This window comes from Musca domestica, unplaced genomic scaffold, assembly GCF_030504385.1.
Source record: "Musca domestica strain aabys unplaced genomic scaffold, Musca_domestica.polishedcontigs.V.1.1 2, whole genome shotgun sequence".
NCBI lineage: Eukaryota > Metazoa > Arthropoda > Insecta > Diptera > Muscidae > Musca > Musca domestica.
Window position 1 is genome coordinate 12698548 of NW_026712249.1, and position 24835 is coordinate 12723382.

The 24835-nt window shown below is 34.9% G+C and overlaps 1 protein-coding gene and 1 long non-coding RNA gene across 5 annotated transcripts in view; one reads left to right on the forward strand and one right to left on the reverse strand.

Moving 5' to 3' along the window:
• LOC131802189 (uncharacterized) overlaps positions 1–24835 on the reverse strand; it is a 335178-nt gene that overhangs the window by 271127 nt on the left and 39216 nt on the right. The gene's annotated exons all lie outside the window — the stretch shown is intronic.
• On the forward strand, positions 20750–23331 carry LOC101896555 (segmentation protein Runt). Of its 2 annotated transcripts, none has more exons than XM_020039832.2 (2): positions 20750–21755; positions 21957–23331. In XM_020039832.2, the coding sequence occupies exons 1-2, from the start codon at positions 21194–21196 to the stop codon at positions 22901–22903; spliced, it is 1509 nt and encodes a 502-aa protein (XP_019895391.1). In that variant the 5' UTR covers positions 20750–21193; the 3' UTR covers positions 22904–23331. The 2 variants fall into 2 exon arrangements, with proteins under 2 accessions (XP_019895391.1, XP_005176405.1); XM_005176348.4 differs by having other exon boundaries at positions 20752–21764.

Below are 24835 nucleotides of genomic sequence, written 5' to 3' on the forward strand. Positions count from 1 at the left end.
ATTAAAATATATTTCTCCACGTTTATCCATGTTTACGCCATGTATTCCTACAAAAACCGCCGTTTCCGGCTTTACATAATATGCCTTTAAAATCCAGATTATTCCTTTGATAGTCCCTTAAAAATCCACGTTTGTTGCCCAGATAGTCTGATAGTCTTTCGAAAACAATAATCTCAAAAGGCAACGCTTTTGGGTCTTTTTGTCCTTGAAAAACATCTTCTTTTTTTTTGACAATTTAAAAGTTTCCTAAAAAATTTAGGCATATTCCCTGTTAAAGCTTTAACAACAATTCTACGAAAAATCCACGTGCCTATCCCATTTGATTTTTAAAAATCTATTCTTAAAAGTCAAAGTTGCTGGTTTAATTGGTCCTTTAAACATATTTTAAAAAATCTACGTCTACGATTTTTTTTAAAAAATCCACGTCTGATTGTTATTTGAAAAAAAAATTTAAAAAAATCCAAGAATGATTGTTATTTAAAAATCCACGTCCGATTGATATTGAAAAAGTAATTTCAAAAAATTCATTTTAATTTCTTTTTTTTTTTTTTCTAAAAAATCCATGTCTGATTATTATTCAAAAAACATTTCAAAAAAAATCCTAGTCTGATTATTATTTAAAATATTAAAAAAAATCCCTGTATGATTATTATTCAAAAAATAATAAAAGAAATATGTCTGATTGTTGTTGAAAAAATATTTAAAAAATCCACGTCTGATTGTTACATAAAAATATATTTTTTTAAAAATCCACGGTTATGGATCCGAAAGGCCTTCTGTAGGTCTTTCAAAAAATATTTAAAAAAAACCACGTATTTGCAAAAAAAAAAAATTTTAAAAATCCATGGCTAAGATCTGTACTTTCAAAAAATTTTAAAAAAAATCCACATTTTATCAAAAAATTTTGTTTTAAAATACACGGCTAATGATATTTAGGTCTTTCAAAAAATATTTTAAAAAAGTCAACTTTTTTTCAAAAAATTCACGTTTTTTCAAAAATATTTTTAAAAAATCAACTTTTTTCACAAATATTTTTAAAAAATCAACTTTTTTTCAAAAATATTTTTAAAAAATTCACGTTTTTTTCAAAAAAATATTTTAAAAAAATCCGCAGTTAAAGATCTGTAGGTCTTTCAAAATATATTTTTAAAAAATCCACGGTTAAAAATCTGTAGTTCTTCCAAAAAATATTTTTAAGAAATCCACGATTAAAAGTCTGCAGGTCTTTCAAAAAATATTTTTTAAAAAATCCACGTTTAAAGATCTGTAGGTCTTTCAAAAAATATTTTTAAAAAATCCAGGCTAAAAATTTGTAGGTCTTTAAAAAATACATGTTTAAAAATCTGCAAGTCTTCCAAAAAATAAAACCCAAGTTCTAAAATCCTTTAGCTTTAAAAAAATATAAATCGGAAATTTTCAAAATATAATTTTAAAAATCCACGTTTATAACAATTGTCCCTCAAAAATTTAAAAAAAAATCTGATAGTCCTTCAAATATATTTAAAAAAATCGGCGTTTGTAAGTCCTATAATCCTTTAAAAAATATTTTTAAGAATCCACGTCTTTGATTCCAAACTTTTCAAAATATATTCATTAAAATTTCAGATTTCTCGTTTTGAAGGCCCTTGAAAAGGTCTATTGTTAAAAATCCGTATTTTTGGTTTTCCAAAAATATTCTTTAAGGCCTTATTGGTCTTTAAAAATCTTGAGAATTCCACGTGTCTGGCTCTGATAGTCCGTTAAATAATCTGCTTAAAAATGTATTCCTATAAAAATATACCTATTCATAAAAAATCCGGTAAATGTTCTTCATATATTTAAACAAATCACGTTTCTGATTTTTTCAGCTTCACGTAAAACATTTTTCGGAGATCCTCGTTTCTGACTCTGATAGTCCAACAAAATTATTCTCAAAAATTCTATATTACAAAAGCTTAAAAAATAGTTACTAATCAATCGGCCTTAAAAGTCTCTTAACTTTGAAACTTTAAAACCACTTATTTTAACCTTCTTTCTAATACGCATATAATTTCGTTCATAATAAGGACGAACATCTCAAACCTACAAACGAAACACTAAGTAGATGTGTAAATAATTTGTGTCTTTTGCGGAGCTCCACATAGTTGTTGAATTGTGGCTTTGCCCCCCGCTCAAACTGCAGATACCTATTTGGTTAAAGATTTAACCTCAAAATAAGTTCTGCTGGTTGGCTGACTGGCTGGTAGGTTAGTGGGTGGTGTGGTGCGTCGACGAGATTGATGCCAATTTGTAGCAACAGATATTGTCTTCATCCCGGAACAAAGGAGTTGAGGTGAACAAAAAAAACTCGTAGATTGGTATCGCAACGGAACAAGAACAGTAACAATAGCCTAGAAATTCTAAAAAAGAAAACCAAACCTAGGCCAAAGTTTTCACAATGTCGTTGGTTAAAAAGACAGCAGCATCTAAACTTACATACCAACCCACCCACCTGACTAACTAACAACTGGGCCATAGTATCGGCAACAGCCAACGGATGTTGTCGGGCCCATTGATAACAACACATCCCACCACATCCAACCATAACGAAACACTCAAAAGTGAAAACTGTGCAAAACCACTGCCATACGTCAATTTTCCATTTTCCACAGTGGCCACACTTACAAACACCGAAATGAGTGGAAAACTGTTGGTATGCTCTCCTACCCGCCCCCCATTTGGACAACCACGGGCAATTATAACATGGTTTAGCACAATTTATGAGGTAGACGACGACAACGACGACGGATATCACCGACACTAGAACAACAAACTCTCCAAGTGGCTCCATTGCAAAGATGTTGTGGTTGTTGTAGCAAGAGACAAGGAAAATACCCACCAAGTTGAGGAGGGAAATTATTTCATCAAGAAAATTCTTTTCTCTTTTTTATAAAGAGTGCTCCCCTTTTTATTTTCACAAAACAATGTGAGAGAAAGTAAGACAGCAATAGGCCACAAGAAGACAACCAACACTACTCTCTTCTCCCATGGTTGTGGCCACATGTTGTTGTTGTTGTTATTTTCCTTCCATCTTTAACTCAAGGAAAAAAAATTGGGCCCCGTATCGGTCGAGTGTGTGGACCGCAAGTCATGGTTTTGCTTTTATTAAAAGATGTCACTCAACAGCCAACATCAAACCATTTTCCCTACCAACAAAACACTCAGAACGTTAAACCAACCCCCATGTTGATGTTCGCTCTTCCATCGCTCTGAGCAATAACGGGAATGAGTAGACTTTTTTACATGACACTCACCACTCACTCATACTTCCAAAGATTGCCTCGGCCTTCCATTGGAAATAAGGGAAATTTGTGTTTTTTCTTTCTCGTGACTTTTTTTCAACGCCTTCCACACATTTCCCCTTAACTCAGTGTGTGCGAGCGAGGATGAGTGGACAACAACTACAAATCGTTGGGTTGTGTTGAGTGTGGCCGCGGGTTTGTGTGGCAGCATTGGTGAGTGCCTGTGTTTGTGTGCAAACACACAACAATTTTTTCTGTGGTTCTTTAAATGGTGGCTATGTGGCTGCGTTGATGGTGGTGGTTGAATGTTTTCGTCGTCGCCGTCGTCGTCATAGCCGTAGTCTTGTCAACGGTAACTGCTTGCTGGCTGGCTGGATGGCGGCTATTCCTCTATTCGGTTGATTTCTGGCTTCTATGACAGTGGCACAACGCTGCACACACAAAAACCCAACCAACAAACCACAATTCACTCAAACGGTGGAAAACAGCAGTTCAAGGAAGAATTGTTGCATGGTTGGTTGGTGGTGGACACACTGTCACACACACAGGCATACATTCATCAAAGTGGGATATTTTTACGAATGTGGATTTTTTTCCTGGCTTTCTGTTTCCCCTGCGCAAGGGAAATTTTTATTAATGGTTGGTAAAGTTGGTTTTTTATTCTTCGTGCAATGAAGGGGAAATGTCATTGGTTTTTTTTTCCGTGGTGAGGCGGGATACTGAGTGGAGTTCAGGGAGTTTTTTTTGTTTTTTAATGGTCACAATAAAAAAACATTTGTTCTCTTTTTTGATAAATAAAAAATTTAAATGAGCGCAATGATTTTCGAGCCTGTTTCTGTCACAAACGTGGCAAGCTATGTGACATTCTCCACACAAAAATTGAGAAAAGTTTGATTAATTGATACGCAATTCGGAAGTAAGAGAATTCAATGATTTTGCTCTACTTTTGGATGTCGAGTAGTTATTTACAATATGTAACATTAATTTTTGTCAAAGTTGAAAGGATAGGAAAATTCATCTTTTTTAATTTTTAGATGGATTAAAGTCCAATCTCCAAAAAAAGAGAGAATTTCAAGCATAATTCTCTAAAATATCGAAAAATTTACTACATTTACCACATAGTTTTTCTGCAACTCTGTAATATCGGTCCATTGCTTTTGGAAAAAAAGCAGTGAATGGAGATCACGATATAGTTGAAACCTAGCACATCGTAACACTTAGATCAGACTTAGGTCTGGCGCGAAAATGGACAATACTGGGCGACTTCTTCGTACTCTACCCCCACCCCTAAAGGATTGAACCCTTTCAATAATCTTAACACAAGTTAAACTATATTTAGAAAACGGTCATATTCTAAGGGCATACATATGTCGGTAAAATCGGTCGATAAGTCATCGGTATCATGCTATAGAGCTCCATATGATTTTTTTTTTTTTACTCTTTTCTAACTTTTCTGAAAGGCTCAAACTGAATTTTAGATCAAAGCAATACTTTTAGGTGTTTCCTATTAAAAATAGTTAAATAATTTAAAAATATTTGAGAATAGAAAAGTGTTGCCATGTTTGTTCGGGATACTCTAGTATTTTGTTGTCACAAAATAGTTAGGCTTAATACCATTATTGTTGTTTTAATAAAAACAACGTTTGTTCATTAGAGAAGAAAGATGGTAATTTTTACTAGGGTGTAGGGCAGGGAATACCTAAGTTTCGGAAACAGCCTCCAATAGTCATCAGTTCCCTTGCTTTGGCAGCTCGTCACTTGGGCAAAAAAAGTTTTTGGTCAAAGGGTTATTTTAAAATAACTCATGGGGAAAGTATTCCAGACAAAAAGCGAGGGAACTGAAGAGGATTGGTGGCTCATTCCGAAAACCTAGGTATTCCCACAATCATTAGAGATAAGAAATCAATATTTTTCCAAAAACAGACGATCTCTGAAAAACATCGGTGTTTCTCGAAACCAATGTTGCTACAACGTCAAATGCCTAAATCGCTCTTTAGAAGAAATTTCACATTCTAAAAATTGGCAGGGTGTGCGCCTTTCTCGTATTTTTTTTTTTTTTTTTGATTTCGGTATTTTTTTTACACAAAATTGTGGTATATTGCATCAAAAAATGTAAGGCTTCATCGGTGGCCTGAACTCTAACCACATAAAAAATTCCACGCGACTGAAAAATCCAGACAATTTTTTGGGTTTTTCTCCATTTTAAGCCCTAGATAATTTGAGAGAATCTTCTAAAATATAGTGTTGTGGGATATAAAAATTGACAGTAAACGTTTCTTTACGAATCGGAATGTAAAATTTAATCTCATTTTTTTTCTTAAACTGTCATATCTAAAGTTGCGAATTATAATGAACTTATCTTCCCGAAATATAACGGAGCCTTCAACATTTGAAGTCTTTCTAGGTTCTCCAAAAAATTGAAATTTGGCGTTGCAAGTTCCCAGGGGACATAAACATTTTCAATATGGGCCGTCATATTGTGATGCCTCCTGGTATTTGATATGACGAAGTTTTAAGCCACAACTTCTAATCAAATAAGCTGTACTTCGGCACGTTAATGTTGGAATTTTCCCCATATGTGGCGAAGGTACCAGAAAAAGTAAACCGACTGATCCCGTATCTACATTAGATCTATGGCTGACAGAAATATTGAGACACATGATGTTTGAAGAAAGGAGTTGGAGTTGTAATATCCAGACAGACGGATACAACTGAAACGACTCCAGCAAATTTTAGTTGTATCAAATTATATTTACCCTCGGAGGATATTAAAGCGGCTCTAAATACTTTTAAAATTAGAAAAAAAATATATATGTTTATATAGTCCCTTCCCCTTAAAAGTCGCCATTGTGGTACCTCCCCCACAAAGAGCCAAATTATAAACAGTGGTAACTTGCATTAAGACTGAATGTGGTCTCCTATTTTTTAAAACAAACTTGAGCAGATATACCTTCAGGCATTACTGATAAAAAAAATGTCCATGCAAAACGTGTGCAAGATGTCAGAATAATAACCATTTCGGAGGAGTCTTAATGATATTCATAATGATAAAAAATCTGTAGCTTCTGGTTACTTATTTCGAATTCTGAAATTGAAGAAGTGATTTTGATTGGCATTACTTTGACCAACCAATCAGCCCATATTTCTTTAGCATTTGAAAATGATACAAACCGCATATATTTTGGTACATACATAAATAATTAGTCATAAGCTATGAATACCTATCTAAAAAATACATATGCGGACAAAGGGAATGATATTTGCCTCATTACTCTTAAAAAAGTCCATTAATATGGAAAAATTACGCTATTTTGAGTAATTCTTCAGAGTAATCTTTTAGCTACTTCTCTACCAAAATTTCAAACCTTAGCTCATTTTTTTAAACACCAACACCGAAACAATAGCAAAAAGCTAGACTTGCAGGAGTTACAAAATTTTTGGGAGGAAGTGTTGTCTCGGTTGAGCCTCCAAACCGTCAAAAATATGAGAATGTCTATTAACAGGAATGCAGGAATTTAACCAGATTATAAAAACATGTAAGAAAACAGCTAAGTTCGGACAGGCCGAACTTTTAAAACCCTTTCCGTTTGGAAGGAAGAAACTTGAAATTTTTCAAAACAAAATTAAAAACTCCGACGAAAATGTCCGCTTACATGAAAACCATTATATGGGGGCTGTACAAAAACGTGGTTCTGGACATTCTAATACGACATTAAATAATTCCGCCGAATAATGTCGCTAAATATCATCAAAATACCGAAAAAGGGAGGTGCGGTTATGCATAGACAATTTTCTGTCATAGGTTGAAGTATGCATTACGAACTCCAAATACGAAATTTGAAACAATTTTGGTTAATAAAATCGCCAAAATTATAAAAAAATCAGAATAAAAAAAATAAAATAAAAAAAATAAATAAATAAAAATCAGAATAAAGGGAGCTATCGATATGTATTAGGACCTGCATAAGTAATTTGTCATATGCTGTAGTACCGAGTCCTAACTTCAAATACAACATTTGAAACAATTCCGGTCTATAATGTCTCCGAAATCACAAATTACCCGAATGTAGGAAGGGAGCTATTCGAAGATGTGGAACTGCATTGTTATTTTTTTTGTCATTGGTTATACGAAGACGAGGACCTGCATACAAAAATTTTATTATAGGCTGTAATACCGACTTTGAAACTTTAAAACGAAATTTTAAACAATTCCGGTCTATAATGTGTCTAAAATAATCAAATACCGAATATTGAAAATTTTAGCCTTCTAACTCAATTCGTTCAAAATATATCTTTATTACAACAAACATACGGACATAGCTAAATCAACTTGGAATTTTACGCTGATCCAGAGTATAGGGTTGTAGGACCCAACAAAGTTAATTAATAATATATCCTCCTTAGAATGATGGAGGGTATACAAATATAAGGCTGAATCCTTGAAAATGCCACAGATTCTGAAATACATATGGATAGTAGGGCTTTACAAGTTATTTAACCTATCACAAAATTTATATCCAAGGAAAATCTTAATAAATGTCAATTGGCTTAGAAATTGTGGATAAGACCTCAGACTACCAAAAAATCTAAATGTAACATAATATTAGGACTATTCCATATGGTGGGTCGATATGGTCCATTTTCATTACCAAATATGTATAATAGGAGGAATATCATGGGGTGGACCAAAGCTCTTCGTTAAAAATTGAGTTTTCTATGGATATCATAAATGTTGGGCTGATGGGGAATATGTGAGGTTTCCGACGAATATTTTGAATTTTTCCAAACGGGAGGACGAATTATTACACCCATTTTTTAATTAGAATTATTTTTTAAAATTTTGGTTTAAAAAAAGCCAAATTGAATGTTAGTAAAGGTTTCTAATATATTGTTTTTAAATAAAATTGCATAGAATAATTTCCAAATTCCATTCTCCAAAAAAATGATCGTCTGGCCAAATCGAACAAGCAGAGGAAGAAAAAATCCCAGATGTTTACATTGAGGCACGACGGATAGACAGACGCAAATAATGCACCACAGTACACGCTTGACGTGTTTGTGTGTACGGATAATGAGATTCCCGAAAACCGTCTGTCTATAAATATTTATATTTATACCCTACACCACATAGTGGTAAGGGTATTATGTCTTTGTGCATTTGTTTGTAACATGGAGAAGGATACGAGATAGACCCATAGTTACTTTTGAGAACCTTCATAGAATCACTTTCTGAGTCGATTTATGCATGTCCGTCCGTCTGTCCGTCCGTCCGTCCGTCCGTCCGTCCGTCCGTCCGTCCGTCCGTCCGTCCGTCCGTCCGTCTGTCCATGTATTCTTGTGAACAAAATGCAGGTCGCATTTATTATCCGATTGAGATAAAATTTTCCAAACAATATTTTTTTGGCCCAAGGACGAACCCTATTGAAATTGGTGAGAATCGGATCAAATTTAGATATAGCTCCCATATATATCTTCATCCGATTTCGGGTTAAATGTGCACCAAATGTCCACTATCAGTCCAAATTACCTGAATTTTGGCACACCCAACCGAGTTCGGCCTAGAAGCAAGTATATTAAATTTGGAGAAAATCGGTTCAGATATAGCTATAGCTAGCATATATATCTTTCATCCGATTTGATCTTTAAGTCCCTCACATTCCTACTATGCACTCCACAACCGTGATATTTGGTACCAGGTATTAGATGGAGCACAGAAATAGGTGTTTTAAATTTTATCGAAATCGGTTCAGATTTGGATATAGCTCCCATATATATCTTCATCCGATTTCGGGTTAATTGACCACCAAATGGCCAATATCAGCCCAAATGGCCCGAATTTTGGCACATGTGACCGAGATTAGCCTTTAAAGCAAATACAACAAATTTGGAGAAAATCGGTTCAGAAACAGCTATAGCTCCCATATATATCTTCATCCGATTTCGGGTTAATTGACCACCAAATGGCCAATATTAGCCCAAATTACCTGAATTTTGGCACACCCAACCGAGTTCGGCCTAGAAACAAGTATATCAAATTTGGAGAAAATCGGTTCAGATATAGCTATAGCTCCCATATATATCTTTCATCCGATTTGGTGTTTAAGTCCCTCACATTCCTACTATGCACTCCACAACCGTGATATTTGGTACCAGGTATTAGATGGAGCACAGAAATAGGTGTTTTAAATTTTATCGAAATCGGTTCAGATTTGGATATAGCTCCCATATATATCTTCATCCGATTTCGGGTTAATTGTGCACCAAATGGCCGATATAAGTCCAAATGGACTGAATTTTAGTACATCGGACCAAATTCAGCCTAGAAGCAAGTATATCAATTTAGTGAAAATCGGTTCAGATATAGATATAGCAACCATATATATGTTTCATCCGATTTAGTGTTTTAGTCCCATACATTCGTAATATTCACTCCACAACCGTGATATTTGGTACCAGCTATTAGATGGAGCACAGGAATAGCTGTTTTAAACTTTATCGAAATCGGTTCAGATGTGGATATAGCTCCCATATATGTCTTCATCCGATTTCGGGTTAATTGTGCACCAAATGGCCGATATAAGTCCAAATGGACTGAATTTTAGTACATCGGACCAAATTCAGCCTAGAAGCAAGTATATCAAATTTAGTGAAAATCGGTTCAGATATAGATATAGCAACCATATATATGTTTCATCCGATTTAGTGTTTTAGTCCCATACATTCGTAATATTCACTCCACAACCGTGATATTTGGTACCAGATATTAGATGGAGCACAGGAATAGCTGTTTTAAACTTTATCGAAATCGGTTCAGATGTGGATATAGCTCCCATATATGTCTTCATCCGATTTCGGGTTAAATGTGCACTAAATGGTCAATATCAGCCCAAATCACCTGCATTTTCGTAAATAAGACCGAATTCAGTCTGGAAGCTAATACGTAAAATTTGGAGAAACCCGGTTCAGAGATAGCTATAGTTCGTAAAATGCACGATAGAATTAGATAGATTTTGATTTTGTACCAAATATCTAATAGAGCTCTGAAATGCCCTGTATAAACCTTTTTACGAGAGCTCTACTAAATATGCATAGTGGTGTAGGGTATCATATAGTCGGCCCCGCCCGACTTTTGAGCTTTCCTTACTGGTTTAAATTAAGGCGGAGTCTAGCAAAACAAACAAGCGAACGTTGGCTAGGGTGCACAGAATGTCCAAGAGACAAACAAACGCCCTAAATGTACGCACAAACAGACATACACGCACACACATGCAGACAATGTGCACACTCCTTGGTAAACAAATAGCATAGGGGTATGACTGTATGTATGTATGATGATCGGTAGTGATCCATACACAAACAACAAACAAGGAGGAAAAGAGAGGGAAAATGGGTTCAGAAGGAGATAGAGAGAGTATGAAAACAACCCCCAATATTATTTAATAGCAAAGGGGGAATTTTAGAAATGATCTACTGCTTAGGAAAATAGTGAAATAGCGACGGTTTTTTGGTTTGCCTAAATTTTTTTTATCAATTTTCAATTTAGCAACGCCATGTGCATGATCCTCCGCTAAACCCAGCATTTAACTCAAAATCTACAAATGTTTGGATTTTCATTTTGAAAATCATGGCCAAGTCCTGGATGATCCCATGTTAAACCCTTTCAAATCGCCAGTTAAGTATCAACACTGCATTTAAATCACACTCCGAGTTTTTAATCCTTGAAGGATTTCTTGTTAAACCCACGACCATTGCTGCTGACTAATTTTTTTTCTCAGGGCCGTAGATGGCTGATGACAGTCGTCGTCCGCAGTAATCCAATAAAATGAACCAATTTTTATGATAACAACAAAGGCAGGTAAACGTTGGTGGAAAACCGCGGTTCTTTTATTATTGCCGTGGCTCTGGCAGCCAACCAACCGACCAGCATTGTTTTATAGCGGGCGATTAAGGTGCGAGAGACATGCTTGAAGTTGGATTGAACCCACAGGCCGCCGGCCAACAGGCAAGCAATTTATGATAGGGTTTATGGTTGCGATTAAGAAACTCCAAAAAAAGTAGGAGACGATCAACAACGAAAGGCTTAGGTAAATTCCTAAAAAAGTTAGCCAAAAGCCTAGACTTGGTTTTGGAACCCTTTAGGCTGGGGATTGACTTTTATAAGTAAAGGCTTAGATTTTTTCCCACCCAACTACGTAAATCTACCTGTTCCATGTGTGGTGATGGAGAATTGTGTTTTAATTAGAGCAGGTAGTGTCCGGCTGCTGTGCAATTTGCTGGTGGCATTATCAGGCAAAAACTGTAACAATATTTTTTATTAGAGCAATATTTGTGGTTGTGGGTAAATTGTATAATTTTATTAGGTTAAGTCATAAAAAGGGGAAAGTTTTATGAACGTTTTAAATTTTAAGAGAGTATTTCGTGGAAATTTTAAAGAGTTTTGGCGAAGGGTTAAAAATTATGGCACTGGAAGGTGTGAAAATTTTTAAACTAAATTGTTTTGATTTTAAAAGTGAAATAAATGAGGAAAAATAAAGGGTATATGAAAGGGTAAAGATGGGAGGGAAAATATGTTCTTCTATAATTTCTTAGGTTCCCAGGGAAGAGCACAATTTTTTTGATTAGGAAATTATGAAGTTAGCAGAATATGGAAATTTTGGTGGAATAGTGCTAAAAAAGCTTAAAACTCAAAACAGAGACAAATCTTAGAACACCGACATAGTTAGGGGGCAGTTAGCGATCCCTCCAAATGGTTAATTAAAAAAATTAGAATAACTTTTCCCGAAATGGTTTCGAAGGGCTTTTCGGCTTTTTGGAAGTTCGGGAAGTTTTTCCTCTTCCATATATATTTAAATTTTTTTTTGGATTTCGATTCCTTGGAATAGCAGTACCGGTATTATTTTGGCAAAAACAAGTAAGAAAGCAGAACTTACTGCCAGACCGGTCTGAAAATCAAATAACCACCACCATTTGGAAGAAATTTGCAAATTTAAAAAAAATAAATTTATAAAAAATAGGGAAGATAGGAAGATACCGTTATTTTGGGTCCCATACAAGGACCTAAGCCTACATATGCAATTTATGTCATATATGATGGGGATAGTCAAAAACGAAAAACGAAACCAATTCCGGTTGAAAAATGTCGATAAAAAAAATCAAAATACCGAATATAGGGAGGTTCCGTTATATGGGGGCTATACAAACAACTGGTCCTGCATATACAATTTTCTCTCATAGACTTAAGTACCCATTAGGAACTAAAAAATATTTAATTTGAAACAATTACGGTCTATAATTTCGCTAAAAGCATCACACTACTGAATATAGGGAGGAATGTGAGTATAGGGAGGCCTATACGAAGACCATGACCTCCATATGTAATTTTCTGTCACAGACAGAAGTACCCATTATGAACATCAAAAATATGAAATTTAAAACAATTCCGGTGAATAATGTCGATAAAATATTCAAAATACCGAATATAGGAGGTTCCGTTATATGGGGGCTATGCGAAGACCAGGACCTGCATATGCAATTTTCTGTCATAGAATGTACCACCAATTAGGAACTTTAAAAATTCCAAATTTGAGAAATTTCCAGTAAAAAGTGTAAAACAAATCATAAAAATACCGAATAGGTGGAGGTTATATGGGGGCTATATCAAAATGTGGAATTATATAGCCATATATTTTCAATACCAAAAATCCGCAGACTTAACACAGATCTGAGTAAAATTTTATCAACCTTTGTCATTTCGTTCGAAAGCTTGAGAGATTTCCTCAGATGGAGCAAGGATTTTGTGTTGATCAATTTAGAGATTTATGATTTGCGGGATCTAAATTTTTATACGTAAAGGTGTTAAAAGTGGTGGAGGGTATAAAAATGTAATCTTCTAGTGAGGCGCCAAAGGGGTATTTTTTGACTCTTTTTCAACATTTGATTAAAAACTCGATTGCGGACTATCCTCGTTTTGTAATCAGTATTATTGTCGAAGGCAAGGATTCCAGGGAATCTAAGTTAAAAAAAATGGAACCCCCTCTATTTAGGTTATTTGGTGATCTAAACCTTCAAAACACCGATACACGTGTCTTCTATTTTTAGCTCTGCTTTAATAATCTACTAAGGTCTTCCTGCAATTATTGTAAAATTTGAACTTTGTCACACAGTGTAATAATAATTAAAATTATTGTAAACTATTGTGTCAAAGAGTTAGTCAGAGTGTCCTTAAACTGAAATTTTTTCTATAAAAGAAAGATTTTGAAACGAGTTTTTGTTTACAATGTTTTCAGATATTAGAAGGCATCGAGACTATTTTCAATAGTAAATTTGAATAAATTTTATTAATTTTTTTTCAAATAATTACTCTATTTTTCCAAGAGAGAAAGCGTTTTTGGTTTCGGAATTTTTATGGGGTTGCAAAAATTCAAATTACAGAAATTTTTGGTTTTTTTTTTTCAAATATTATTCCAAGGTTTTCATATTCAACGTCAAATAGGTTTAATCAATGATATTAGATGATTTTAAATATATTAATTTTTTTGACATCAAGGTCCAAGAGGACTTTGCTTTAACCAATTTCGACAGGTTTCCAAAGTTTTTGATTTTTTTCAAAATATTTTTCATAGCATTCAAATAAAGAGATTTTAAAACTTAAATCACAGCAAGAAATGTTTATCAAAATCATTTCCGAAATGGGCATATTGCCCAGGCCATCCTTGATCCGAATATAAATGTTTCAAGCATGTTAGAATTCCTCAAGCAATATCTCAAATTTGTCGGAAAGTAAAAGTAATTTTGATTCCAATGTTTTTTTTTTTATTTCAAAACCCCTTTTGGGAAATTTACTTTTAGAGGTCATATAGAGGAAGGCTACATATACGATGTATTTGGATGAATTATTCAGCAGGAATGGCTGGTGAATAAGATAACTGGGAGCGACTTTATCACAATCCCAAAAGGACATAGGGACCAATATAAATTGTCGGTATTTTAGCCGCTAAGAACATGGAGATATGCCCAATTATATTTGTTTGTTACTCCGAAATAATGCCGAAAACACATTTTCAGACAAGACTTTAGACTGCCCCCTCTTTGACGTAATGTAAAATCTCTTTTTAGACGTTTTAATTTTTAAAACAAATTTTTATTTTATTTGGAGCACTTGCCTAATTTGCGAGTATTTGATTTGCTCTTTTTGGATCCTCTTCCACAAATATTTCAAATTACGCCGACCTAGACAACTATCCCTGACTCCTAACAGAAATTGGAATTTAGAACCTTTGGGAACAATTTGATTTAAAAATGGCCTATTGTGTCCATTGGGTCCCGCAAAATTCATTTCTGGTTACGTTGATCGTCCTCAATTTGATAGGTTTTTTTAGATATTTAGTCTCAGTGCTTCATAGTGTGAATGCAATGCTCTGGATAAATCCCTAATTGAATCTCATGCTTTTACATTTTGTCATGCCAGTATTAATTTTTCAAACAAAAATTTTCAATATCGCGTTTACATAGATAAAGAATTTAGCCCCCTGCATTTCTTCTTTTGAGGGTCAAGACAAATTCTGCATTTCATTGGCCACAGCTCGATTAATTTGCTTATATTTCTGCAAGTCTATTTTTTCTAGAAGGGCAATCCACTAAATATTTAAATTGATTTTTAACTAAACATGACCATTTTGCCAAACACCCAAAAGCCATTTCACATCTCCGCTCAAAATTTTCAGCAACGACAACCTGAAGGGACACAATGTTTACATTTTTCATAATTTTCTCATTTAATGCACACGGGAACGATGTTAATTTGGAAAATCTACAAGATTCAGAAATTATACGCTCGTTTACAGCTCTAACAAGCTGATAATTACACACAGCTAAACGGCATGATGCCGCTGGGATGTGCATCTCTTACGTACGGCATGAAAATGCTGTACGATCTGTACGAACGCACGATCGACCGTTCGATGCTCACACGGCCAGAGCTCAGCAGTAACTGCTGGGTCTACGAGCAGAAATGGAAAAAATGTACAAAGAAAGAAAAACTGAAAATTGTCGCCCGCCGCTGTGTTCAACAAATGACCCATGATGAGCAGCAGGCGGCAATGAATGAAAATTGACGACAAGCGTGAAAATTGCTCCTGTAAATAACGTACTCCTACTCAAGACGGGCCGACCGATCGATCGTTCGTACGTACGAGCTGCCGTTGCTGCTGCCGTAAGTAGAAGACGAGGAAGAAGAACAACAACAACTACTCCTACAATATGTAGGAGTTTTGTCTTCCCTAAACTCCGGAAACAATACAGCAAGCAGTATTGTGAACATTTCTAAGAAATTCTCCTCTGGCTTTTGCCAAGTCCTTTTGCCATGCAAGCCAGCCATCGAGCCATACATACAGGAGTAGAAAAGGACAGATTATATATGAGAGCCACATACGAGTGAACAGCATGGCAAGTGTTAATTTGATAAAAATTGTCCCACGTCTTGGAACACCGCCGTTTTTGCTATCTCGGTGAAACAGTTGGATAAAAAAAATACTGTTGTTGTAATTCTCAGTTGAAAATACTACTTTAATACGTTAACCCCTACTGTGCACCTTTTAAACGTCACGCGACATTGCTCGCGCGCCTTCTTGGCTCGCTCAATAGTTTTTCGATGTTTAACTAATTATTTCGAAAAAAAATTCAAAATAATCTAAAGATGAGCCAAAAGTATTCGAGAATTTGGAATTAAAAAAAAATTCAACAAATAATATCAATATTTTCTCATAAATCTTCCTTTGGATCGCAATGAGGTGGATTGCATATGAAAGCAACGATTTTATATATGTCTATCTGTTTTTTGTTTCAATTGTTATGGAGATCGAACATAATATCAAGATAAACCAATTTTATTTAAGAATCTAGTATTTAAAAATTTGTACAAATCATATTGATATGTTCTTATATCTCTTCCACTGGATTGAATCACATCCATATGTCCAGCTGTAATCTATGTCCAACCTGTGGTTGATTATCCTTAAGATTTAATTTATTAATCCCCTCCTTTGACTGGATTTAATATAGATTTTTCAATATTGATCTGCAAACCTGTGTTCGAGGTTAATACAGGAAATGTTGGCGTGATCAAAAAATGTTGAAAATAATCTTGAGATTTTAAATATGATTAGATGCGGATCACCAATAATGAAAATAATCCATGAATGAAATTATTTTTTTTTAGAATATCTCCATGGTATTTCAGGGATAATTTCCAGAAGATGTTTCGAATATAGGTTTCGTATTTGGATGCTTCTTACATAAATTTAGTATTCTTAAAATAATATTTTCCTGATTTCCTTACAATCATAGATACTTTAATTGAATCCTAATCCTCTTTGCAAGAACCAAGAGGGAAAATATTAAGACATTTTCGAATACTGCCTTTAAAACTATTTCTCTTCTTGTATCCACAATTTATCAATAATTTTTCTCTGAAGTCTAAGAGATAATATCCAAGAATTTGCAATATTTTCTAAAAGATTTGGCGTTCGTTGTTTCAAAATTCTCAGTAATAATCTCAGATTTGGCGTTTTTTTAACTATAAATTCAAAATTCATTTAGTAATGGACTCTAAGTAAGGAAGACAATAGTTCCGGAAAAATATTATTTTTATTAAATTTTTGAATTATTTTTTTTTTTTGAATTCTTTTTCGAAATATGAACCTAATCATTTTGAAAGTATTTAGGAACAAAACAAAAAAAGGAATTTTTAGACTGCTTTTGTTTTTTTTTTGAAAATATTGGATTTTAAAATCTGAACATAGCTATTTTATGGAAATCAGTCAATAATCTTCATGTTCAGAGAATAATAATTAGATTTTAAATATATTTTTTTATTGACTATCAATTAAATTCTTGTTCTATGAAAATGTTCAATGAAAACGTCAAGAAAGCCATTCAATGTTAAAAAAACATAATGAAAATAAATTAAAAATAAACAAAAAATTAAAAATAACAATAACAACATAATTATTTTTATACCCTCCACCATAATATGGATGGTATATTATATTAAGTTTGTCATTCCGTTTGTAAAACCTCGAAATATACATTTTAGACCACACAAAGTATATATATTCTTGATCAGCGCAAAATTTTATATCGATTTATCGATATCCGTCCCTCTATCCGTCTGTACGTCTGTGGAAATTACTCTAGCATATGAACGAAATTAAGTATGTTGATAAAATTTAACATAAATATATATTATGTCTGCAGGACTTTTGGTATTGAAAATGGGCCATGAAGGACCACATTTTGATATAGCCCCCATATAATGGCAAATTCCTATTTTCGGTACTTTGGTGATTTAAGCGACATTATTCACCGGAAATGTTTCAAAATTGGTATTTCAAGTTTGTAATGGATTCCACAGCCTATGACAGAAAATTGTCCGTGAAGGTCCATGCCTTCGTATAGCCCCCATATAACGGCACATCCCGATATTCGGTATTTTGGTGATTTTAGCGACATTGTTCACCGGAATTATTTCAAATTTGGTATTTGAAGTTCGTAATGGATACTACAGCCTATGACAGAAAATTATCTGTGCAGGTCCACGTTTTGGCATAGCCCATTATGATGGCAACTCCCTATATTCGGTATTTTGATTATTTTAGTTTCGCATTTGACTATTGTAATGGTTTTTGGTAAAAGTAGCCTATACAGGTCCACGTCATCGTATAGACCTTAATATAATGGCTACATTCGGGGTTTTAAGAGTTTAAAGAATTTTTTACGGATTTTTCTTTTTTTTTTTTGAAAATTGTCAATTTCATTCCAAATGGTAGAGGGTATTCAAAGTTTGGCCCAGCTTTTTTGCTTGTCAATTTTAGAAAAAATATTAAATATTTTTCAAAAGTGTTTGCAATATAATAATTCCATGAGTTTTTAGGGATATTTGAATATATTCTCCTATTTTTGATTACATTGTTAAAAAACTTCTTTAAAGGACTTTGTGTTTGTTTATGGACTTTTGATTTTCAATATTTTTTTTTTTTGCATGTAACCCTTGATTTTTGTAATATTTTTATATATTCAAATATTTTTTCATTTTTAGAAGGACTTTAAAAAACGTTTTAAAACGGATTTTGCAAAAAAAAACCTCGAAGGACTATACTCTTTACAGGTGGGTTTGTGCAGGACAATTGCGGAGAGACGGATGAGAATGTAAAGCGTATTTAAGAAGCATTAAACGAACTATCAGTTTTTTCCAATAATATGATGTTAATTCCTTTATTAAATATTTTTATTATATATATTATTATAATTATATAATTAATATAATTAAAATTAATTAATATAAATTAAAATTAATATAATTATAAAATTATTTATATAATAAGTATTTGTCATATGTCTATTTGTATATATGTCTATATATATTTTTTCACGGCAATAAAAAATACGATTGTTTTCTGTGAGATTTTTACATTATTTTAAAGTTTTTTGAGTGTGAAGAATACACCAGATCAACCTTCATAGCTTAGAGAATACTTCCTGGAAAATACCTCTGGGAGATTTTTACAATATTTCAAAGATTTTTGAGTGTGAAGAATACACCAGAACACCCTTCATAGCTTAGAGAATACCTCCTGGAAAATACCTTTTTGTGATATTCATTAAAATTTTGATACTCTTTAAAGAGTCTTTTTTGTTGACTTTTTTGAAAGGCATTATGATTGAAGAGGACCCAAAATTAGTCTGGAAGAAGACTGTAAAATATTTTTTGGATATTTTTTCGGAAATAATCATTGCTGTTTTTTAAAGGGCTTTGTGATTGAAGAGGACCCAAAAATTGCCTGGAAGAAAACTGTAAAATATTGTTTGACATTTTTTTGGAAATAATCATTACTGGCTTTTTTTAAACATTTTTCAATATTTACAAAAAATGGTGCATTTTGAGAATGCAACATCCAGTTCTGGATATATTTTACGAGGTCCTCTGAGGGTATTTTATGCATGGATGAGTATTTACAATTATTCTATAGATAATTCACCTTTAATATTTAGTTTTTGAAGGACATTTCATCAACACTACTTCAAATATTATATAGCTGAACATGCTTAAAGATTCCTTAGTATATCTACAACCTTCGTTTCTTTCTTAAATACGTAATCATTCTTAAAAACGAATTAAAATAATAAATTTATGTTTTTGCAAAATGATAAATAATAATTAATTTTTTTTATTTACTCTGATATTTTCTCTCATCCTTTCATTTTATTAGCATGGACTTTTTTCTTTGAGTTTGCAGATCTGTGTTTTTTTACAAGTTCAATAAATTCTTTACATCTGTAGTCGTACACAGAATTATTCCAGTTCAATATTTTGTAGCCAAGTGTTGTACTACTGAGATATTCCGATTTTTACAATAAAAACAACTTTTTTACAGGTCAAACCGAAAACGGCCACCACAGCTGACCAGAGAAATTAAAAAAGGGAAAATTATGCCTCGATAAAAAAAAAAAACATAAAAAAATCTCAACAACTGCTCTCCAAGAGCAGACAAGAGAGCGAGCGAGCTTTTTTACATCCATTCATCCAATAACAACTACAACATCACACCCACATATGCGGGGAAAAACCTATAAAAAATGGTTCATTTTTTAACGGCTTGCCTGGGTTGTGTTATGATGATGGACCCAACCCCCAACAAAACTCGGCGGAAAAAAAGTAAAGCAACAAAGTGAGTAAAAAACAAATTCTGCTCACATTTATAGGGGATTTTACTCCGCCAGCTAGCCATCAATGGGGGAAAATTAAAAAAGAAAAAAAAAAACATGGTGGAGAATAAATTGGAGTAGCGGAAAAAACAAGGAATTTTTCCAGGCTCCAAATGTTGTGTTTTTTTCTTCTTCGTCTTGTCGTCTTCCTTCGTTGTTCCTGCTTTTTTTTATTGAATTTCACAAAAGAGGAGTTTTTTGGCTGGCAATTGAGGTTTTTTGTTTGAGTTGTTGTTGGTGGTGGTGGTGGCAACATTTCATTTGTTTCCCTGCTCCTTTGGCTTGTTAATGTTACTTGCGTGCTCAGTTCTCAGCGGTGGTGGCGGTGTTGTTGTTGCTGTTATTGTTTTTATTACCATTGCTGTTGGTGTTGTTATATTTGTTGGTGTCGTATATATACCACAATGGAAAAATGGGAAATTTTTTTCCTGCTACCACGACTACTGCTGCCGCTCGCCGCTGCTGCTGTTGTTGTGTGGTTGTTGTTGCGGCAATGGTGGTTGCTTGATACCTGCTTTGGTTGTTCGGCCTCTCCTTGGTGAGTGAGTGTATGTGTGTGTGTCCGTGTTTGCCTGTGCACCCTTAATGTGTGCACAAGGGGTCGTTTGCTGCTCTTGGCCAACCCGCCAGCCAACAAGGGTATGCAGCCTGTCGTGTGTGTGTGTGTGCGCGGACGGACTGACAACGACCCATAAAGCGATTCACAATTTTACTTCAAATACTGCTGATGATCGCAGCAGAGAGTCAGTTCACTCAGCGACTTGAACGTGTTAACAACACACACTCAACAAAAACACATAACAACCCGAGAAAAGAAAAAAGAAAACCAATTTCGATTTTCCTTTCATGAGAACCAACCGCACACACTCATACAAAAACGAAACGACCTAAACATATATTTGAAAACAATAACAACAAAAAAAGAATAAGAAAATCTCCTTAAAAACGAACACGCACAATTTAAAAGAAGAAGAAAAGAGAACGAAAGAAAAATCTCATAAAAGTGAAACAGTGTAACTGTGTAGCAAATTTTGAAAACAGTCTTGAAACGTTTGTCGAAGTGTAAAGACCAAAAACGCGCGCGCCCTACTTGGATTACCGCCAGCCATCAAAAACTTGGATTACTTATTTTTTCTTACTTGTCAAACGTGATTTTCGAAAACCTCAACAAAATGCATTTGCCTGCTGGTCCCACCATGGTTGCTGCCCCCGCCCAGGCTTTGCCCTCCAGCAACAACAACAACTCGAATAACAATCGCGCCAACAGTGCCAGTTCCACTGGTTCCTCAACGCCCGATAACACCTCGAATGCCGCCAAAATGCCCAGTTCCATGACCGACATGTTTGCCAGTCTCCACGAAATGTTGCAAGAATACCACGGCGAACTGGCCCAGACCGGCTCACCATCCATCCTCTGCAGCGCTTTGCCCAATCACTGGCGTTCCAACAAATCCCTGCCCGGTGCCTTCAAAGTCATTGCTTTGGATGATGTACCCGATGGTACCTTGGTCACCATCAAGTGCGGCAATGATGAGAACTACTGCGGCGAACTGAGAAATGCCACCGCCATCATGAAGAATCAAGTTGCCAAATTCAATGACTTGAGATTTGTGGGTCGTTCAGGACGTGGCAAGTCTTTTAGCCTGACCATCACCATTGCCACCTATCCCGTGCAGATTGCCTCATACACCAAGGCCATTAAGGTCACCGTTGATGGACCTCGGGAGCCAAGAAGTAAGCAAAGTAAGTTTTTAGTTTTTTATCTTTTTTGTTTCTTTTGCAACAACAAATGCTGCATGGAGGGGTTCTGTTGAAGTCCTCCAAAGTTGGCCAGCAGCGTTTTTTAAGTTTCCTTCATTTATGTTTTTTGTTTGCATCAACCTAAACCCTTGACAACCTTATACTTATGATTTGTTTTTCTTTTTCTCTTTTTAGGCTATGGATATCCTCATCCCGGCGCCTTCAATCCATTCATGCTGAATCCAGCATGGTTGGATGCCGCCTACATGACCTACGGCTATGCTGATTACTTCCGCCATCAGGCAGCCGCCGCTGCCGTCCATCATCCTGCCTTGGCCAAGACCTCACCATCTTTGCCCAATGGCCAAACTGTGGTTCCGCCACCACAGGCTGCCGCCGCCGGTTCACCCAATGAATACCGCCTGCCCAGCCAAATTACACCACCACCATCGGGAGTCAATGCCATCCCCGCCACCAGCATGATTCCCTCGCCTCCAGGATCCACCTATAGCATGCCTCAATTCCCCTTCAATCCCGTGGCAGCTGCTGCCGCCGCCGCTGCTGCATCAGCTCATCCAGATTTGTTGCATCCTCACCAGAAGCCAGCCCATGCCCATGCCTTCCATCCCTACAACTTGGCCGCTTTGCGTGGAGGTCGTCCATCCCATTTGCACAACACCTCGTTGGGATCGCACTCCTCAACGGAACACATTAGTCCAGCTCACATTAGCCCTGCCTCATCCCGGCCCTCATCGTCCTCACCCACCCATCAAGCCTTGCACAACAAATTGAACACCTCGGTGGAAAGCAACTCCTTGCACGAACAATCTGCCTCCGATGCCGATTCGGATGATGAACAAATCGATGTTGTCAAATCAGCCTTTGTGCCCATACTCCGTCCCCAGGTGCCCAGCCTGAATGGATCCACTGAAGATTTGGACAAATCCCTGGATTCGGCCCGTTCCTCACCCGTTCAACCCTTGGGCCGTCAACGTTGCGACCTGAAAGCCCCCTCCGCCATGAAGCCCTACTATCACGAATCATCCTCACGCCAGTCCACCTCTCCCGAAACCACCCTGCCCGCTGCCACCAAACTAAAGAATGCTTCCAGCCAACAGAAGACCGTTTGGCGCCCATACTGAGAAGTTACGATGGCGAAAGAAATCGTCATTGCAATTCATTTACTACGGCTTGCCAAGGAATTGGCATGGAAGCGTATTCTAATGGCCAACGAAAGCGGCGGCATTTGAGATGTCTGCCTGCCGGCAGCAGCAGCACCAGCAACCAGAATTGCCAAAATCTCTCGCTCTTTGGCAATCTTAAGCTGAATTGCGTGTCCTGAGCAGCAGCAGCAGCACCAAAACAATCAAGCGATCACGTTCAAACGGAACCATTATGTGGATAGCTGGAGTTCTCATTATGCCGACGGCAAAACACTGAAATAGTGTTCCAGTTACACACACATACACGATGATATATCACCGCCTTCATGGTTTGCTTGTTTGGTACTCAAAAACGAAAAAACAAAAAAACTTGTGATAAAAAAGGAGCTTGGACTTCTTCAACAAAATATGGCTAAATCCTGTCTCCTCCTCATCCATTATCCCAAACATAAATGCTTGTGATATAGTTATATAAGTTTCCCCCTGGAATGGCATCAAAAGGCTCAAAGACTCCTTATACTGGGATTATTGCAACAATCTACAACAACTACTCACCTTTACATCTCTCTAAACAAAAATTCTCCTCTCCTTCTAAACATGGATTCCGGCGAATTTTTATGCTCGACTCATAAAATCGTACGTTGAGTTCGTTCATTCGTTCTATCGTCGATGCAACAGTCCTTTTTTTCGTCATCTTCTTTTAGTTATTATTTCCAAAAAAAATTTTTTTAGTTTAACGAATTTTTGCAAGAACAATTTTTTGCCCACAGAAAATTGTTTAAAAATTGTATTTGCTCAAAACGAACAAGGGAAGTGTTTGATTTTAATTTTTTCTCAATTCTCCTCCTTTTAATGTTTAATTGTTTTGTAAATACGAATTTTTCCTTTAGTTTTCTTTTTAGATTTTAAGTAAATTTTCAATTGTATTATAGAGTTAAGTTTTATCGAAAAAAAAAAAATAATAGTTGACAATTATAACGAAAAAAACACACAAAAATACAAAGAAAATATAAACAAAATATTTTTACAAAAACAAAATTATTTCATGGTGTTCTTAATTGGGAATTATGGGAAAAATTGAAGAATTTGGGATGAGGTATCACAGAAAAGTGAACAAAAAAAAAAAATAAAAAAAATAATAACAATTATAATAACAATAATAAAAATAATAATAATAATAAAGTGAAAATTATAACTGCTTATTTGAATAAGAAAATGTAAAATGAAGTGAAAATGTTTACAAAAAAAAAAAAAAATAATAATAATTTTCTGAAGAATTTCATGGAAATAAAAAAAAAAATAAGTGTGGTTGCAAAAAAATATTACTAATAATAATAAATAAATATAAATAAAAAAGACAAAAATAAATATATAAATAATAATCAATGGATTATTGAATTTGATTGGATTACCAAGATTGACAAATTAACCGAATTAAGCAAAAAATATTAACTGTTTATCGGTGAATTGATTTGCAACGGAAATGTATACCTAGTGTCTATTTATGTGCCTCGAAAGAGAGTGAGAGATTATTAAAAAAAGAGTGTGAACTTTTCAAATATTTGATTTATGCTCAAAAACAAAAATAACAACAATTCCATGTGAATTTTTCAATTTTCAATTTTTTTTATATAAAAATAACAGTTCGAAATTGTGAAAAACTCACTTATGTCTAGTTTTTCTAAGGCAATCGAAAATGAAAAAGAAACGAAAGCAGTTCATCGAAGTCGAGTTAAATTAAGTTTTAGTCTATCAGTTTAGAGATAGAATTTTTTCAATTGGTTTTAAGTGTCCCATTCATTGTTCTATTGAATTAAAAGAGCATTTTACATCACTGATTGATATAAGAAAAGAAGGAGTGAACCGATATTGATCACCTTCGAACTCGATCTTATTTTAATAATAATATAA

Coding starts and splice junctions, on each gene's coding strand:
- LOC101896555 (XM_005176348.4), top strand. CDS start 21,194: ATGCATTTGCCTGCTGGTCCCACCATGGTTGCTGCCCCCGCCCAGGCT. Junction 21,765..21,956: donor GGAGCCAAGAAGTAAGCAAA/GTAAGTTTTTAG, acceptor TTCTCTTTTTAG/GCTATGGATATCCTCATCCC.